The sequence below is a fragment of the Mastigoproctus giganteus genome, chromosome 5 (assembly GCF_048544385.1).
Source record: "Mastigoproctus giganteus isolate SK-2022 chromosome 5, ASM4854438v1, whole genome shotgun sequence".
NCBI lineage: Eukaryota > Metazoa > Arthropoda > Arachnida > Uropygi > Thelyphonidae > Mastigoproctus > Mastigoproctus giganteus.
The window spans coordinates 222,371,500-222,384,173 of NC_143579.1; the positions used below are offsets into that span (position 1 = coordinate 222,371,500).

Consider the following 12,674-nt stretch of genomic DNA (forward strand, 5'->3'; position numbering starts at 1 on the left):
AACTGCTTGTTTAATGCATCAGCACAATATGAATGGTTAAACTTTTTTGTGAATAATAAATTAATTTGATTTTGAATTTAAATTCATTTTAAAATTAACCCAGTGTAATTTCTTTTGATTTAAATTGTTTTTTTTTTTTTAGTTTATTTGAAACAGGAAAAGAAAATGTTGTACAAAGAATTAAAAAGGAGTTGACTGGTTTAAAAATGATTGCAGCTAAAAAAGAAACCAAGGGATATCAAGTTCTAATAGAAAAATTAAAAAATTCTTAATATCGTGTTTTTGCAATAAATGCCAGAAAAGATATCCACGTTGTCCTTTATTTCTATGTAATTTATACTACTTGTGTTATTAATGATAATGCTTTTCATCTGACAAAACTGAAAATAGCCAAAATACTGAAGTAAATTATCCAGTGCCTAATTGAAAGGCATCCAATTAACCCTTCATGTGTATTTTTATTTTCCCAAGAGGATGGGGTGTCATGCAAAAAGCTGGAAATCAGGAGAAGAGACATAATAGATCTGGAAAAAAACACGTACAATACAAGAAATTTCAGAAAGCGAGGACTTCTTGCTGGTGTTGGTAATTAATAACAGACAATTTAATGAACAAAGAAATTAATATTTATGCTAAAAACAGTCTAATAGAATTGGTTATCAGCGGACTACAACCAAGGCACACAGAGAAATGTTTCTCAGCACACCATCCAGCAGAGACCATTGCTGATAGGCCTATGGAGTAGGTGACTTGTTCATGTGCCCAAGGTCACTGACCACCATTGACATTTCTGCCTGCAGTGGGTACAGGAGTATCATTCCTGGACATTGGATAGCTGGAAAAACAGTTGCCTGGTTTTATCAGCCAATGTTACAGCTGCAACCAGACTGCAAGGTTGGATGAAAACAGATCAGTGGCAGTGATATGGTTTTGGGATGTTTTTATGGACATCGCTTAGTCCCTTCATCCTCATTGAACACATTCTCACTGCCAGTTCCTACCTTGACATTGTTTCTGACAAAGTTTTGTCCTACATGGTGACCATGCATCCAGATGTCACTGGACTCTCAAAAAGACACCCAATGTCACAAGACCTGCACTGCACTGCAGAAGTGGTTCAAGGATTATGTCCAAGCATTTTGTATACTTCCCTGGTCACCAAATTATCCCGACATCAATCTCAAACATTTGTAGAATGTGGTGGAATGTAGCAAATGACAAGCCACGCCAATTTTACTCCATTGCCAAACTGGTTGGTCCTGTCCATCTAGTCCAGAAAACCTGCGGACACCTGCAGTCTCGTGGAATCAATACCATGCTGGGTGTAAACAGTTATGATGTAGCCCAACACACTTTTAGGTGGTCATAATGTTTTGGCTCATGAGTATATAAATTTATGCCCTTTGGATTTTGGCTAATAAAATTTCCCCTGCCAATGTGTTAAAGAACATATAATGATCCTCTTTGAGGAAGATAAGATTCTGTTTTGCTGTGAACATTTGGTATAAACATTTCCCCACACCAGGTAGGTTGAAAAGATCCAAGTTCAAATCCCGTCAATGAGGTAAGGAATTTTTGTTTTGTTTTTTTTTTTTTCACAATGTGGCTGAGTCTATCTCAGGTGACAGTAGAGTGTTTTTTCCTCCTGGAAATAGGTTTTGTCCAGCAAACCAAATTGGCCACAATGTGGAATGTACAGTCATATGGTGCATAAATTGCTCTTTCTGGTTACAAATATTTGCCAACAATGTAGCTGCCATATCAAGTGCAATCAGAGCAAGTTAAGATCCATTCGTAGATGGATCCTAACTTGCATTTGGATCTGAAGTGGATCCTGATTTGTTGTGGGAACTGCATTTTTGTAATAGTGTTGTTAATAAAGAGCTTGATAATCTCTACTTTAATTTTTTACAATAGTAAAAACAAAACACCTATTGATATAAATTGTAATAAATTTTAATCATAATCTGATTTTATGTACAGTTTATTTAAAATTATTCATGTTTTGAAATTTAGATTGATTTGTGTTTTGTTTCAGGAATATAGAATAATTGGCTGTGATTGTAGGGTTTTACATGCATCAGCAACTTTGTCCATATTGCACCATATATATTATGTCTAAATTGTATGTTCTGTGATCAATTTCCAACATTCTGGACAAACAAACTTAGGGTTCCAGGAGAAAAACCATGCAACATTCACCTGAGGCTAACAGATGCATTGTAAAGGCTCATAAAAATATGTCATGTCATTGATGGAATTCAAACTTAGGTCTTTATCACCTGGCATGAGGAGGGCGGTAATTATATCAACTGTGCCAACCATGTGAGCCTTTGGCTGAAGTACCTGAACTACACTGCTTGACGAAATTAACAAAACCATAGATAACATGGTGTAACTCATGAAACTTGCGATGAAGCAGGACAATATTTCGTATGGTGGTGTACCGTAGAATAATGATAAAATGAGGAGGCAGCGAGAAACTTCGGATAGTTTTAAGAAACATTTATAGGGGTTTTATAAAAATTGCTGTAAAGGACACATTACAGAAGTCAATACAAATGCTCAAAAATATAGTCACATCAGTACGTTGTACAAATTGTTCCAAAGGCTAAACAGCCCTGACATCTGTGAACCATGCTCAATATGAGGATGTCTATAAGATTTTGTGGCAACAAATTATATTTTTTCACCAGTGCAGACCTCAGCTCACCAAATGACCAAGGAGTCTTCGTGCAGTGCAATGCACAAGGGCATCCCACACATTTGATCGGATGTATGGTGATTGTGCTAGCCACAGCAGTTGGATATCTTCAGCTTCAAGATATTCCTCCACCACTTGAGCTCTATGTGCAGTGGTGTGCATGAAAAGAAATTCTGGGCCAAACCCCTAGAAAATTGCACATACGGTTCATGTATATATTTATCAAATATTAATCAAACCTTGGTACCTCGTGCAGTTGTGATACCCAAATGAAAAGGAGGAGGGGTGCGGCTGTTGGTCATTATTCCACCCCACATGAGAACGGCCACTACCATAAGTGTCCCTTTCTGTGATGAAGGGATGCTACTGCATTCTTTGTCTCCAGAAGAAATAACGTCTAGAATCTGTAGGCTAAAATGGGACTCAGAGAACAACTGTAGCCCATTGTTCAGGGCTCCAAGTCATGTTCATGGCATCAGATTCAATGAGTTGCGTTGGGTTGTAGTTAATGGGATACAAGCCACTGGCTTCCTTGCATAGAGTCCACTTGAATTGAGCCTCCTTAATGTCTGGTTGGAAATGTTTTCATCTGTGGCTGCAGCAACCTCAGGAGAGTTGATGGCATCATCAGAGTTCCATCTTGGATAATGAGCTGTTCTGGTTGATATAGCCTTCAGGTGACCTTAGCCAGCTAGTAATGGTTTCTGTCTCCTGAAACTACTGCCATAGTGCTGAGACTACACTGCATGACACATTAAGCCAACTTGGCACCTCTGTCCTGCTTGTGGTCCAATGCCTGGCACCTCCAAGACTCATCTAAATGATGAATTGCCACTATGAGTACTGGAGATGTGGTTGCAACCCATGTTTTCATAGGCATGAATAATTTCATAGTGTGCAGTTCTGTAAGGTAGTGGACTTGGTGCATCATGACCTTAGTCACCTTTGCACCATAAAAAACCGAAATCAAATCATATCTGTAAGGTAGATCGATTTCTATTGGATACTCGCAATATATGTGCCAGGATGCCTATTATATCAAATATTCATCTTTGGCAACCCCGTTCATAATAAAATGTCCATGAAAGACAATTTGTTTTGTTAATTTTGTCAAGCAGTGCAATAATCAACTACTCTGCTGAAACTACTATGCAAAAACTTTGTGGAATCCAATTCCCATCTGTTTCAAATTGGCTAACTACTGCTCTGATTGAAGGTACTTTTAGAAATTTTTTCTACCTGTTATTGGACTGGAACCCAGACTTCTAAATGAAGTCAAGTGGAAGAGACACGATTTAACACAAAATAATGTAATAATTTGGGTTATGTGGTGGAACAAGATTATCAGAATTTTTTGTAGACATTATTTTAATGTTTTATTCATTTTTAATTAGAATACATTGCTAATAATGCACAAAGCACTTTTGTGCATTATACTAAATCTATTCCAAGTATGTTGCAGAATAATTCTTTGATCATGAATAGCTTGAAGGCAGTTGGCTAGCACAAGAGATTATCTTTAAAGGATTTACATTATTTTCATTAGTATCGCTTTTTTGGCTGCTTGCTGCAGCCAAAATTCTAATAGTTTTAGAATGCAGTAGTATTGTTATATTTACTTCATCTGTGTCCACTGAAAATTTATTCCTGATGACTATTTCCCAGAATTATGTATTAATCTGATTAGGTCCGATCATTGGGAGTGCAGTGAATGAAACACTCATTCTCTGGTTATCCTAAAATAACAACAACAAAAAAAAAAAAAACTATTATATTATGGTCACCCAGTAATTTCATACATATACCCATGTGTATTATGTCTGTGAATTGTGTGCGTTCTCTGGTCGATTTACCTGTTTTGCTAGCAAAAACCTTGCTATCTATGCCTGAGGCCGACTAACTCGGCATTAGAATGAAAAAAGCCCACTAATGTTCCTTGCATCATCAACGGATTCAAACCTGGCCTTTTCCACCCAGTGTGAGGAGGATGGTGACAATACCACTGTGCTACTGTTGTTATATTGGATTTTAGGAGCATCTGCAGCTATGCCACGTTGCTCCGTGTATATTGTCTGTAAATTTTGTGTGGTCTGTTGCCGATTTTTTGTTTGCTTTAAGAAAAACCCCAGCGGAAAAAAAACCATGTTACCCTCGCCTGATACCGACTAACTCAGCCACGTTGCGAAAAAAACCATGTTACCCTCGCCTGATAGCGACTAACTCAGCCACGTTGCGAAAAAAAACCATGTTACCCTCGCCTGATACCGACTAACTCAGCCACGTTGCGAAAAAGACCCAATTGTGCAACTGGTAGACACCTAATGATGATTGTGTTCGTGCATGCACCACATCCAAAATGTTCTTTAATTCGTACATATTGGATATTAGGAACATCGACAACTAAGGCCACTTCATACGTGCCTTTCCTTATACTTTTACTTTATCTACTGAATGCATCATCAACATTCAAGGTAATATCTGTGAAAAGATCTGAACATCAAAAAACTTATTTCACAAATATGGGTGGTTCTAACCTCCATGAACATTTCTTTCTACATTCTAGAAATTAATTTAATTGGCAAATAGGCGTTTTAATAATTAATATTCTGCATAAACTGATTTTATTTAATCAACTGGAAAGCAATTTAGAACCAAGTATGCACTAAAAATATTTATTGCTGAAATGTCTAATAGTATGAAAAAGGTTGTTTATGCATGGATAATGCACTTCCATCATTTGTGCTACCCGGGTAGTATAACACCACAATTTGAGAGATGCTTGATGATTGTGTGCATGATTTAAACCATGCACACAATCATCAAGCATCTCTCAAATTGTGGTGTCATACTGCATAACTGGGTTATTACTATTGCAACACAGGATACCTGCCCACCCACAGATGAATAAGCCAACAAGATTTGAAACGGTGTCGTTTGGGTGGTGGTATCTGCCAAAAATAAGAAACAGTCTTCTCCACTGGTGAAGTGTTACTTATTCAAAGCAGTGCAATACCTCAGCAACTAGTGAAGGTATTCACAATATGAAATATAATTTAAACAATGCATGCATACTACCTGGGTATTAGAAATGATGGAAGTGTATTACCCATGCATAGACAACCTATTTCAAAGTATGCGCTATTTAGAGCCTTCAGATTGGTTTAGTAAAACTTAAGACAGCATCGGCCAAACACCATAAACTGTTAGAGTTTGTCTAGTTCTTCAATTTATTCAGACTACCCACTTCTACACATGCAGGACCATCTAGGCAGGTAATTATACCGTGATTGCAGCATGGATTTGTTAAGGGAGTTATATCTAGCCAATCTGATGGGTTACTATGATGCAGTGACCAAGCAAAAAATAATTTTGACATCATACATTTGGATTTCAGGAATGCTTTTGATAGTGTTGCACATAAAAGACTGCTATACAAACTGGAACAATGTAGAATTAAGGGCAAGTTGCTGCTATGGATAAAGGGATGGCTAAGTGAAAGAAAACAGTGTGGTTATTAATGGGGCACTGCTCTTCATGGACTAATGTTATTGGTGAAGTTTCCCATGGTTTAGTGCTGGATCCATTATTATTTTCAATATTTATCAATGATGTTGATGAAGGTATATCAGATATATTGTCCATGCTTGCAGATGATACAAATGTTGGCAATGTGATTAACAATAGTCATCAGGGTAAGCTACTGCAACAGGGTATAGACAAATTGGTTCAATGGACTGAGAAAGGAGGTGAAGTTTAACATTTACAAATGCAAGGTACTGCATATTGGTAGCAGTAACCCCAGAATAACCTATCAACTGTGCGATAGTACTCAGGGTAGTAGAGAATATAAAAAATTGGGGGTAATAGTGCAATCAGACATGAAATTCTCTGAGCAGTACAGAGATGTGCCAGCTCACAGGAGTTGTCAATGATACTTAGAAACTGCTATCAGGGATAAGGGGGTGATTATCCATTTGTATGAGGCCATGGCAGGTTTCGAGGCCTCACTTTAGGAAAAAGGTAGATCTAGAATGGGTACAGAGAAGGGCAATCAGCCTGGTGAAGGGAACAAAACGATGCTCATACCTAGAAAGGTTTCGGTTCTGCAAATTTCAGCTTCTGGATACAGGCACCTGTGGGGAGATCTGAATGAGATATTTAAAAGCTTGAATGGATTGAGTAAGTTGAATGTTTATGATATTCTTCCACTTGACTACACACATGAGGCAAAAATTCAAGTTGAGGAACGATGTGTGTAGGATATTTGTAGGGATGTTTGCTTTGGCCAGCAGGTGGTTGATTGTTGAAACAGGTTGGCATCTGTTGTCGAAGTTGATGGGTTATTAGTATTAATATTAGTAACGGCCGCATGGTGCAAGAAAGCCTATGGCTTATGCTGCACCAGCCAAAAAAAAAAAAAAAATCCGAACAAAACAATGATAAAAAAATAATAATAAAATAAGATAAAATAAAATAAATAACTAAATAATAATAATTAATAAAAAAAAGAAATTAAACCTATCATCCTACGCGCTTCCCTTACCCGAAAGTACTATCCAGTTAACCTTTGAATTTCCCCAAACTGTCGGCCTCTACCACCCACGAAGGCAACCTATTCCAGTAATTTATAACTCGCTGGCTAAAATAAAACTTCCTGCAGTCCAATCTAGACATCCCCCCCCCCGTAACTTGAATTTATGTCCCGTAGTTCTAGCATCATTTATAATTTTGAAAATTTTGCCATCATTCATTTTACTGATGCCTCTCAGAGCCTTAAACACCTCAATCAAATCTCCTCTAAGGTGTCTAGTTTCCAAACTCTGCAACTCACATATTCGAAGTCTTTCTTCATAAGGACGCCCTTTTGCTGATCTCACTAGGCGAGTTACCATAATTGAACACAGTATTCCAGGTGTGGTCTAACATAAGCCTTATATAATGGGATTATCACGTCCCTATCTCTACTTGCAAAACTTCGATAGATCATCGATAGGACACCATGGGCCTTCCTTGCAACCTGTTTACAATGCTCAGAGAATTTCATGTCTGACCATATCGTAACACCCAAGTCCCTTTCCTCCAGTACTGGGTTTAGTTGAACTCCACCAAGTGAATAGGTTTTTTTGGGATTACTGTTTCCCAGGTGTAATACCTTACACTTTGTTGGATTAAAGCACAGCTGCCATTTTCCTGACCATTCCTGAAGTCTATCTAGGTCTCTCTGAAGAAGCTCAGCTTGACAGTGATCATTAACTACTCTACCAATTTTAACATCTGCAAATTTAGACATCACGCCCTCTATCCCTTCATCAATGTCGTTTATGAAAATTAAAAACAACAGTGGTCCTAATACTGATCCTTGGGGAACCTCACTTCTTACATCAACCCAATCTGAGGAATAGCCATTTATCACAATCTCCTGCCCTGAAGCCATCCTTCTATCCATCTAAGGATTTTCCCAGTGATTCCAACCTGTTCCAGCTTATAAAGCAACCGCTCATGTGGGACTGAGTCAAAAGCTTTGCTGAAATCTAAATAAACAATGTCGAAATTATTCCCTAAATGCAGCTCGTGAGTGACCCTTTCGAAATAGCGAACCAGATTTGTTAAACGTGATTTTCCCTTTACAAAACCATGCTGAGTATCCTTGAGAATTTCAATTCGATCCAAATGATCCTGAATTCCACCCTTGATCATTGCCTCCATGATTTTCCCTACTACTACTACTGAAGTCAGACTGACAGGTCGATAATTTCCAACTTCACTTTTATAGCCACCCTTATGTATGGAAGATACATTTGCACTTTTCCAATCCAAGGGAATCTCCCCAGAGTCTAGTGATGCTCGCATAATTAGCCTCAATGGTTCAATGCACTCGCTTGCCGTCTCCCTTAAGATTATTGGGTATATTCCATCAACTCCAGGAGCCTTACTGGTCTGTAGGCTCGAAAGTTTTTTCATTAAATAATCTTGCGAAATTTCAATATCATTAATTACATATTTTTTAACTTCGCTCCCACAATTTCCCATTGCGACAAAAGGCTTTTCATTTGTAAATATCGATGCAAAATAACTGTTCAGTTCATCTGCAACGGCAGCTGGTGTATTTAATACTATCCCCTTTCCCTTACGTAAAGGTCCGATCTGGTTTGTCCTGCTCTTCTTGGCATTTATATATGTGAAGAATTCTTTATCCCCCCTCTTTGCTCTGTTTGCTAGTGATTTCTCATAAACTGCCTTTGCCTGTCGAACCTTTTCTGTGGCTCTGTTACACATCACCTTGTAGCTGTTATAGGCTTCAGTACTTTTCATTGCTCTGTAACCTTTCCATGCCACCTTTTTCTGCTAAAGTAATATGGCAACTTCACTATTCATCCAACTTGGAACCTTCCTCGTGGAGTATTTTTTTAATGGTATATACGCATTCAAGGCATCTGTGATTAATGTTTTAAGAGCGTACCACAGTTCAGTTGTATTCATTCTCTGCGCGATATCTACCCAGTTAATAGAGGCCATGTAGTACCTTAAGGCATCGTAATTTCCTTTTCTGAAATTAAAACCCATTCCTTTTCCTTTTACTTCTGCTACCTCTCTCGTCATCATCCACCGTAGAACTCCGTGATCACTTCCTGCTACTGGTTCCTCTACTGTCAGCCCTGTTATGTCATCTGATTCATGTGTGATGATGAGGTTTAGGATATTCTTTTCTCTAGTACTTTCCCTGACATGTTGATACAAATAACAGTCATCAAGTTGATTTAAAAATTTTGTTCCCCATGTCGAGTTTCCTTCCCATTTACTCCAATCAATTAGAGGCAAATTGAAATCACCCATAATAAGGCATTGACGTTTACTTGCCCATTCCGTTTGCATGTAGAGGCTTTTATCATAATCTTCACAATCACCTGCAATCATCCTTCCTCAATTTAAATTTATGCTCTCATGTTCATAACCTAAGCAAGAGAAAGGATTATATCGGCAGTGAGCTTATACAATCCTTACCTCAACAAAACGAAAAAAAAAAAAATTATGATATCAGGGTCCCTGTAAATGATTACATCTACTCATATATTTATTTTGTCTGTAAATTGCCTGTGTTCTCTGGTCGATTTGCCTGTTTTGCTGGACTAAAAAACCACCAGTTTCTGGAGGAAAATCATGCTATTTATGCCTGAGACTGCATAACTCAGCTATAGTGAAAAAGCCCACTAAAGTTCCTCGCGTCATCAACGGGATTCGAACCCGGGCGTTTTCCACCCAGTGTGGGGAGGACTGACGTGCTACCCGCGCAGACCCTTAAACACCTAAAAAAATTGTTATTTTTAGGCCACCCGAATAATTAAATTCATCTGCCGTGCTGTGTCTAATTGTCTGTTAATTGCGTGGGTTCTATGGTCGAGTTGTCTGTTTTGTTGGACGAAAACCCCCAGTTTCTGGAGGGAGAACCTTACTATCTATGCCTGAGACCGACTAACTCAGCCATGGAGTGAAAAAAAGCCATTAAAGTTCCTCGCATTATCGATGGGATTCGAACCCATGCCTTTTGCACCCGGTGTGGGGAGGACGGTGACGATACCGCCATGCTACCCGTGCAGACCCTTAAACACCTCATGTGGACGTGTTGTGTCTTATGTACAGTGGCACCTGAACGTTAGGTCAACTCTGCCATGGTACACTGATGAGTACAGAGCTCTGTGAAATGGCCAGATACAAGTATGGTGCTATGTCTGCGAAGTGTGTCTTGTTTTGTAGTATCTGGCCACTTAGCTACTAGGGAGCAGCGATCACCAGGATGGTTGCTCCTAGTACCCATCCACGCCACGAGGAGGCAGGCCACAACAATACGCGTACTGTCAAACGAAAGTGACAAGGTAAGAATCCCGCATCCACTCTAGGAAAAATCAATTCCAGTGAATGCCAACAAATCCCGTACCACTGGGAGCCTAACCTGGTGGTACCAGCAGTTAAATAAATAAATAAAATAAAGTAAAAAATAATAAAAATAAATAAAATCAAAATAATAATAATAAAAATAATAAAAAATAAAATAAAAATAAGAATTCTTTAAAAAACTGATTATAATAATAAATAAAAACCGCCAAGAATAATGAATTGAACAGTGGTCATGTAGCTTAGTGATGGGGGTGGCAAACAGCAGTAGTCGAGTTGTTAGAGAAATCAGTAGGTAAAGTCTGGTTCCCCTTGTTTCATAATAAAATTTCAGGTAGACTTGGTCAGGGTGACACATGACAGAACAGAAGACTCAGAGCAACTGATGCCAGTAAGAGAGGAAAAGCATACAGTCAATGATAGTAGATGAAATCACAATTCAGTTATAAGGCAGATATTCTGATAGTAGGGAAGCCGGTTAACTGACGCCATCTATTAAAATTTTCTTTTGCAAATTCTTGGAAGATTTCAAGTTTCCTTATTTGTAATTAAATCCCATTCATTTCCAGGAACAAAGTGATGAGATGCAGTTGAGATCTGTTTCCGAAGGTCTTGGTAAATTGGGCAAGAGTAAATTATGTGTTGCCAGTCCTCGATGCCACCACATAAGCAAGAATCAGTAGTGGTCAGATTAAACTGTAAGAGCTTCGCATTCAATAATTCCTAACATGTTATTAAGTATGATGTGCAGAGACTGGTGAAGAACCATTCCTGTACAGTGTTGGAAGAGGTAAATGAGGTCAGGTATAAACGACTTGGTTACAATACCTTTAGTAGATAAGGACCACCTTGATTGCCAACAGTTAGTGAGAGGATTCCAGCATTTTTCTCTTTTTCTTTCTTTGGCTCAGCAGTTGGATCGACAGTAATATTAAGGAGGGTAATAGGTATTCATTTCCTAATATAATAGCAGAGACCTTTATAAATAACATTCAGGTCAGCGGGTGTAGGGCGGGTGGGAGACTGCACCGCATGTTCGAAGCAGTGCCAAGAGAAAAGACCTTTGTATAGTATCCAGTTGAGATTTTACGGTAAGAAGGCTGGCCCTTTGAAACCAAATACAGGAGGCATATGATAGAACTGGGATAAAGACGGTACGATACAAGATATGGAGAGTATTGTTTTTTAGTCCCCATTCTTTTCTAGAAATTCTGAAGAGATTGATGTAAAATTCTTAATCTTTTTAGAGAGTTGCTGTAAGTGTGATGAGAAGGCCAGGCGGTCATCTAGGAGAACACCAAGTTGTTTGTGTGTGGAGAATCCCCCCCCCCCATACTTCTCCTTCAACCCATGCACGGTACTAAGTACTATAGGTTTTGATACCTTTCGTGTTTGGGGTTTTCATAAAATAAAAAAAAAAGTGAATTTCCTTGATATTTTATTACTGGAGGCCTACCATAATTTAGTCTTCCCTTAAAGATCATTTTTGTTTTTGTCACTGAAACGGTGAACTCGTTTTGAGTGGCCCAGTCGGATAGTCTGCAGAGAATATTATTTGCAGAAGTTTCTAGATCCCGTCCGGAATTTCCGTGGACAAGAATGGATAAGTCATCGACGTAAGCTATTGTATTAATATTAGTCAGATCATCATTGAGGGGAAGCCAATCATTTAGGACTAAGTTCTACACCAGGGGTCTAAGAATATACCCTTGAGGGCAGTCATGAGTAATATGTCTGGATATAGACTGGCGTTTAGTTTGTATTAAGATAAAGCGATTACTAAAATAGTTCTTTATGAGAAGGTATAATAACTGAGGGCAATTTGCAACTCTAAGACAACGAAGGACCTCCCCCACCATAATGTATCGAAAGCACCTTCGAAGTCTATAAATAAAATTAGAGTATATTTAAATGTGGATTCATCTATGAGCTTTATCATATGAAACAATGCATCTTCACAGTCCCGGCCTGGTGTAAATCCACATTGAAGGGATGAATTTAAGTTGGCCTCCGCAAGCAGTGAATTAATTCTAAGGCTGATTAAACATTCAAGTGGTTTTCCTAAGTGGGAAAGCAAGAC

The 12,674-nt window shown here is 38.4% G+C and overlaps 1 protein-coding gene across 1 annotated transcript in view; it reads left to right on the plus strand.

Annotated features, from left to right (window-relative positions):
- The window catches only part of peng (Pumilio and CPL domain-containing protein penguin), an 88,484-nt gene extending 88,212 nt beyond the window's left edge, over window positions 1-272 (plus strand). Inside the window, exon 16 of the mRNA XM_090374801.1 lies at window positions 143-272. Within this exon, the coding sequence (XP_090230927.1) occupies window positions 143-272 (130 nt within the window). The remainder of the gene's footprint in view (window positions 1-142) is intronic.
- The last annotated feature ends 12,402 nt before the right edge of the window (window positions 273-12,674 follow it).